Source organism: Brachyhypopomus gauderio, chromosome 5, assembly GCF_052324685.1.
Source record: "Brachyhypopomus gauderio isolate BG-103 chromosome 5, BGAUD_0.2, whole genome shotgun sequence".
Taxonomy (NCBI): Eukaryota; Metazoa; Chordata; class Actinopteri; order Gymnotiformes; family Hypopomidae; genus Brachyhypopomus; species Brachyhypopomus gauderio.
The window spans coordinates 8326528-8334462 of record NC_135215.1 but is presented as its reverse complement, the minus strand read 5'-3'; the positions used below and the strand labels follow the sequence as shown (position 1 = coordinate 8334462).

The 7935-nt window shown below is 48.2% G+C and overlaps 1 protein-coding gene across 5 annotated transcripts in view; it reads right to left on the bottom strand.

Moving 5' to 3' along the window:
- exoc4 (exocyst complex component 4) overlaps positions 1 to 7935 on the bottom strand; it is a 133658-nt gene that overhangs the window by 113871 nt on the left and 11852 nt on the right. For all 5 annotated transcript variants that reach the window (XM_077005344.1, XM_077005345.1, XM_077005346.1 and 2 more), the window contains exons 5-6: positions 7761 to 7861; positions 4790 to 5027 (exon numbers count right to left, since the gene is read on the bottom strand). In XM_077005344.1, coding sequence (XP_076861459.1) covers positions 4790 to 5027; positions 7761 to 7861 — 339 coding nt within the window. The remainder of the gene's footprint in view (positions 1 to 4789; positions 5028 to 7760; positions 7862 to 7935) is intronic.

Sequence of the window (7935 nt, the reverse complement as noted above, 5' to 3'; positions counted from 1 at the left end):
AGAGAGAGAGAGAGAGAGATAAAACAATATGATGAAGAGCACAACTCCTCTAGGACTCTGCCTCCCGTCACAGCGAGTCTTCATCACCATGGTTTTTGTGACACCATGTCCAGTCCGGATCACGTATCGTCCTGTCTGATCTCTACCAAACGGCACCACGGTCCGGCCCGCCAGGAGGGCCTTCCGAGACCTTCCACCTCGCCGACGGGCCCCACAGACGTGTTTGTGATGAACACAGAGGCAGCAGGGTGCCGACAGCCTTTCCCCACTGAACCGTGGCAGCTGTTCACAAAACAACAATTAGCAGCATCTGTCAAACTCCCCCGGTCCACTAGGACCACCAACATCTGTCCACAGGTTTTTATCTTGTTCACCGGGACGCTGGGACACTTGTGGACTGGACGTGTTCCAGAAAGCTGCCTCTGCTGAACACGAAGGCAGGGCAGGAATCAGCTTTGGTGTGTGTCAGCACAACAGCGAGATGGACTGGGAATGTCCAGTGGAGTGACCAGTGGAGTGTCCAGTGGAGTGACCAGTGGAGTGACCAGTGGAGTGTTCTTAGTGTGTCCGAATGGTTTAGTGATCAGTGTTATACAGCGAGATGTTCAGAAAGATTGTTGCACACAGGAGAGGTTACAGCAGACATACCACACACACACACAGACACACACACGCACACACACACACACGCACACACGCACACACTATTTTGTGTAAGTGCACATAAGTTTAATTCAGCATATTCTCTGATCCTCACTCCTCCAGCAAGGACGCATTCCCATCTATGTTGAGGTTTCCATAGCAACAGTCCCCTACCTTAACTTGTGCAAGCTGTCAAAGACACACAGAGGTAAACAGAGGAATGACTCCAGGTACAAAAGGAGAGACTTTTTTTGAGCAAGTCTAACGTGTCACAAAGGACTTGTCTCTACTACCTCTACTGTCTCTACTACCTCTACAGTCTCTACTGTCTCTACAGTCTCTACTGTCTCTACTATCTCTACTACCTCTACTGTCTCTACTACCTCTAGTCTCTACTACCTCTAGTCTCTACTACCTCTAGTCTCTACTACCTCTAGTCTCTACTACCTCTACAGTCTCTACTACCTCTACAGTCTCTACTACCTCTACAGTCTCTACTACCTCTACAGTCTCTACAGTTTCTACTACCTCTACAGTCTCTACTACCTCTACTACCTCTAGTCTCTACTACCTCTACTACCTCTAGTCTCTACTACCTCTACAGTCTCTACAGTCTCTACTACCTCTACAGTCTCTACTACCTCTACAGTCTCTACTACCTCTACAGTCTCTACTACCTCTACAGTCTCTACTACCTCTACAGTCTCTACTACCTCTACTACCTCTACTACCTCTACAGTCTCTACTGCCTCTACAGTCTCTACTACCTCTACAGTCTCTACTACCTCTACTGTCTCTACTACCTCTACAGTCTCTACTACCTCTACAGTCTCTACTACCTCTACAGTCTCTACTACCTCTACAGCCTCTACCGTGTCTATGGCTTCTACTGCCTCTACTGAGCCTGTGTGAGCACACACCAGCACACACACGCACACACACACACAAGCACCAGCACACACACGCACACACACACACACACACACACACACACACACACACACACACACACACACACAAGTATACACCAACAGTGTTTCTCAGATATGGGCGTTTCTAGTTCAATTATTTAAATTCTAACTTATTTTGAATTTCCAAAAACAGAGGGTCATCATTTTACATCAGCAGAATTATCGACTCAGTCTGACAAACTGCTGCGACAAACTGCGACAACAGCTGTCAAACTGAACTCAACTATCATCTGAGCACAGCAACATTATCCCTGCAATAGCTTCTGAAATGAAATTCGAGGTTGTTGGAGTTGGAGGACGGCCCACCCCAGCTCTGGAAGCCCGGCCCACCTGGAGCTCAGGTAATGGGTTGCAGTGCTCCACCTGTAGCACGGGGGTCTACTCACAGAAGCCCAGCTCACCTGCGGCTCCCCCAGCTCCTGAAGGTGCAGGACCACTACACTACACCAGCTCAGCAACAGCCCGCCAACACCACCCATGAGTCCAAAGTCCAACACACCCGAGTGTGAACGTCAGGGCCTCCTGAGTGCGGTGAGCATCCCCCACGCTTCCACACCACATACACGCTTCTCTGGGCATTAGCATCAAAACACTTACATGATCCAACAAGCACTAAATAAATCTGGTAAAATAAAACAGGTCAGTCATTAATTGTATCACATCAAGGGCCACCAGCTTTTAATCAGCTTCTGCGTGCTGTGGCGTAATCTCAGATAGTACTTTCCTCCATTCTACAAGGACAGAAATGGCAGGGTAAATTTGTAAACTGTAATTTTTGTCAAAAACGCATGACACGGTAATGGCTGATCATTTAAAGTGATGTGAGCAAGTAAGATAATCTCCCTACAGAATGAAGGCCTGCAGTGATCCTGCTGTGACAGTCTAAGAACAGCAGCAGGACAGCTCACAGTCTCCACCAGAACACGTGAGCCCACAGCACACAGAAATGTCTTCTGTTCAAATCAAATACATTAGGTTAAACTTGTAAGGACGAACAAAAGGACGTCTGTCTGCAAGACAAGCATATCCATGCTTGTACACACACACATACACAGGAGTGTACTCTGCACACTTACACACACGCACCAACTCACACACCAGCACCTGTGAGTGAATGCATACACACAAGGACATACCCCTGTGCAAACACAGGAGTGAGCACGCTCCCATACAGGAGTGCGCATGTACCTATAAGAGTGCGCATGCACCCATACAGGAGAGCACGCACGCACGCACGCACGCACGCACGCACGCACGCACGCACGCACGCACGCACGCACGCACGCACGCACGCACGCACGCACGCACGCACGCACGCACGCACGCACGCACGCACGCACGCACGCACGCACGCACGCACGCACGCACGCACGCACACACACACACACACACACACACACACACACACACACACACACACACACACACACACACACACACACACACACACACGAGTGAGCATGCAGCCATACAGGAATGCACACGCACCCATACAGGAGTGCACACACACAGGAGTGCGCATGCACCCATACAGGGGTGCGCAGAGGCACAAGCACACTTGCTAAGCATTAGAAGATTAGCACATCCCCAAATCCTCTGAACTCCCACAACAGTCACAAACAAAACACAGAGCTCAATATCCAACCCAAAGTTTGCAGATATTCGTGCCCAGAGTAATGAAACACAATATGAGCTGAGCAAGTGTGTCATAATCCAGAGGCAGGCAGGGGAAGAGGGCGCGTTTCTGGAGGAGAGTTCAGCTCGGCCCGGATAAGTGCTCTCTTAAGTGCTCTCTTAAGTGCCGTCATTATCTTGCTTTTCTTCCATTGCTTTTGTTTCTCACCACCTTCTCCGACATTCGGGAAACGTAGACTGGGGTAGTTTCATGGATTACACCGTTTCTCTAAATGAGGGAGTTATGAATACGGCGTGATAAAGGCAGCCATTGATCCCACATGGCTTAATGGCAGAGAGACTGACGGAGGTGAAGGAGCAGCTCCGGAGGCCTGACACGCTCTACAGCGACGGAGGCAGTAATCGCTAAAGAGGACCAAAGATGGAACCAGCCTCGTCAATACTCTTCTCAGGTTCTTAAGCTGACTCCTGAATAATGATCAAACTACTGTATAAGACACAATACTAGCGCGCCAGCCACCCGCTCTGCGTCTGAGAGGAGGATTCAGACGACACGTCAGGGTGAGGCGAGGCGAGTATGCAGAGGACAGAAAAGTTGCAGCAAACCTGACATGAACTTTTTTAATGATCCCAGCTACCCTGCCGCACAACAACACGCAACAAATTGAGGCCAGTCAGGTCCACATTAAAACTCGACGCTTTTCTTCGGGAGTAGTGAACTCATCAGCATAAAGAGACCACAGCTCAAGTCTACTAATCAGAAATGTTTCAGAAATGCCAGTCCTAATCCCAAAGGTAAATACGGGAAATGTTCAGATGAACACCGAAATCGCTGTGAATTCAATCTCTACTAAGAAACCGATACTTTACGCAATTAAGTAACGATGTCATCACTGAGAATTTCTGTGTTTGGTTCCATTAGCTCACTAAATAAACTTTTAGAGAAAACTGCTTTGCTTAATTTGTGATTGTAATTACAATGCTACATTAGCATAATGAGAGCAGAATGTCACGTTTCTTGCTTCCGCCCAATCCTCTTCCAGGGATATCAGATCCTCGCATAATAAAATTCTAGCATTCAGGTCAAAGAGCCAGGCATTTGTGCAGAATGCATATATTGGGATTACATATCCTCTTTCGGTCATCTGAGCCAGACTATGGTTAAACAATTACCCAGCCTGCCATTAGTGGAGTTCTCCACGCTGTGCAGCAGGTATGGAACTGAGCACAGAGGCTGACGTACAGATAACGGTTTCCTACATAATTGCTGCTGGGATGTTATGATGTCAAAGATACTTACAGGGAAAAGAAAAAAAAAACATCTGTTTTAAATGCTCAGAAATCAGTGCAGTTAAGAACGAGCAGTAATTTCATAAACAGTCTGATGTTCCCACTGTATGCCTCCTTTCAAATGATTTCATGGCTGCATGAAATGAGTGTTTGTGTGGCGAGGCTTGTCTGGTGTGCACAGCTGAGGGGAAGCTAAGGGTTCTCTTAGATGTCAAAGCGGGCTGCATCAGAGATCCTCCACCACCGCCTACCTGGGTTGGTTGTCCTGTCCTAGGACCTCCCCTCTCTGGTAGGCGTGGTCTGCGATCTGGGTGGTGGATCTCTTGAGGATCTGTTTCAGCTCGGGCTCCAGACGTTCTGTGATGCAGTCTATGGTTTCAGGGATCTTCTTCAGTTTGGCCAAACCCTTGATCAGAACCCCCATGAACTCAGCGCTGTTCTCTTCAGGGTCTGTGTCCAAGTCCTCCTTCACCTCCTGCAGGTCTCGAACTGCACGCACACACACACACGCACGCACGCATGCACATGCAAGCACACACACAGACACGCACTATAGTTAAAATATGTTACAACCTGCTACTATTAATTCTGCTACTTACTTTGGCTAACAATCTGTATTATATTGTTATTATAATTATAAACATTGATTAGATTTTACTATTATGAATAACAATTTAATCATATTACAATATTACGATTTCTGCTATCACTACATAATTGATATACCCTAGGTAATAATCGATATACAACGATGCCTCACACCCCCAGTGAAGGTGACAGGTAGGGGAGTGTGTGCACCTGTCTCCGCACCCTCACCGTCTCCACACGTCTTCACACCTGAGCCGCACACACCCTCTCCACCACACCACACTTCTCACTCCATTAAGAGTGACAGCACCACGTTGTTCTAATCTCTGTCCCACATCTCTGCTAATTCCTCTCAATCCACCCAATGTTTACGGCAAGTTAATGGACTTCGCTGACTGTAGTTTGCGCAATAATTACCACAATTATCACCAACAAATGAGGAGCACGGAGGCCATTAGACAAAATAGTGGGAGACTAAAAGACAAGAGAGACGTGGCGGAATGAGAGTGACGCGGCGGAATGAGAGAGACGCGGCGGAATGAGAGAGACGCGGCGGAATGAGAGAGACGCGGCGGAATGAAATAGACGTGGCGGAATGAGAGAGATGCGGCGGAATGAGAGAGACGTGGAGGAATGAGAGAGACGCGGCAGAATGAGAGAGACGCGGCGGAATGAGAGAGACGTGGAGGAATGAGAGAGACGCGGCAGAATGAGAGAGACGTGGCGGAATGAGAGAGAGACGTGGCGGAGAGAGAGAGAGACGTGGCGGAGAGAGACGTAGCGGAGAGAGTGAGACGTGGCGGAGAGAGAGAGACGTGGCAGAGAGAGAGAGACGCGGCGGAATGAGAGAGACGCGGCGGAATGAGAGAGACGCGGCACCGTCCTATTAGCTCTGAAGTACCGCCAACACCAGTAATTGCACTTTTCACGGAACGTGGAGAAAAGTGTAGTTAGCACAAGAGATACTTTGGGCCAGAGGCGTTTTCCACCTGCTGTAGCAACACCCCCACCCCCACCAAACACACACACACACACACACACACACACACACACACACACCCTCCAGCAAATAATAAAAAGGACAATTAAAGGAGGAGTAATCAACTAAAGTGCAATCACGGGGGGGGCTGAGACAGAGAAGCAAAACAATCAAAAATAATAATGGGTACTTCCTGAGAAACTGCTTAGCAACCTTCAGAGAACCCAACGCATACTAAACAGTTATTATTGGAAAACAAGGAACCTTTTCAAACACATGGACTGGAAGAGAATAAGAGAGTTACTTCTAGTTTTGTAAGTAATTGTCTAAGATCTATTACTTCACTCTAGTAAAAACCACTTCTAGGAGCTCTTTGGGGTGCCAGAAGTATCTGAACAAGGATCATGATGAAAGACTTTCATAATAAAAGCCATTCAAAAAAACAAATCACACGAATTAGTTTTTTCAAAAAAAAAAAAATGGTGCCATGGGAGTCACGATGTGGAAGGTGATACACTATAACTACACTGTTAGCTGAGCTAAAGTCTTGCATGACTATAATTATGCTCTCCTTGAAACACGTAGAATCCACATACAAATTAAGAGTCTCCAGGTTTCATATGCATTAGAGGAACCTGAGGACACGTGTTAACCTCCAGTTTGGTAGTAATACCATGAACCAAGCAGAGACATGATAAATAACTGCAGGTAAACAAAGACCAAAACAAACAATTAACCGAGCAAACCAACACACAGAGCTACAACCAACAAGGCCTCAGGACAATTCTCTACTGAGAGTTCCTCCATCAAGTTAAAAAGAGGAAGCTAAGGGGTTAATAACTCACTGAAATGAGCAATGTAATAAGCGTGTGTGTAATTGGGCTGGTGTTTGAGCCCCTTGCTCGGGACGAGCGTTTGGGTGGGGGCCGCAGCGGTGGGTGGGGGTGGTGGAGCTGTTAACGGCGGCCCGGGCCTCCCCAGAGGCGCGGCGTCCACACCAGAGCGCAGGGCTAACGAGGCCCCCGGCCCCGCTGTGCTGACAGCTCGCCCTGATTAATAATGGAGGTACAGAGCCATTCAGCGGTCGTTATCGCAGTTATTTAACACGACGTGACGGTGCCGTGATTGCAGACGTGGGTAAAGCTGGGTGATGGCACACGCAATGCAGATGCAAATATGTTAAGTGTTCCAGTGCATGTGTGCATATGGAAATGCTTCCACTGATGGAGAAGGTAGTGCACACACACACACACACACACACACACGCATTTCAGTGGCATTTGATTTAAATTCTGCCTAAGGCTGCCAATGTAGTTTCTAATGATATGTTAACAGACATAACAGAGACACATTAATGTTTTTGTTTTCTTATCTGTAACACACCACTAACGAAGGTTACCCAATGTCAATACAGACTGACAATAATGTCCAAAACCAGCAGTGTACGGACAGACATCAGAGTGGAAGGAGAAGGCGTGGTCCAGCCGTGCAGGAGGGCGGGGCAGGTGTGCCACCGAGGCTGATGGGAAGGTTTGATAGCACAGGCAGCCAGAGGAGAATCACAGCAGAGCGTCTACAGAGCGAGGGCATTTGTGTTCTCCTGACAGTCCACCGTCCACGGGCCTCGTCCGCTCCGGAGGACATTTAGCACTTACTGCTGGGGGCTCCTGGCGTGTTGAACTGAGACGTCTCCGGGTGCTTGCGTGGGGTGGACAGGCTGCTCACGTCCAACACGGAGGATTCTTTGGAGGTGGACCTGGAAGACACACCAGGCAAAATCAGGAGAGCAGAGGACAAATGCTTGAAGAATGTCCCAATAAGAATAACAAG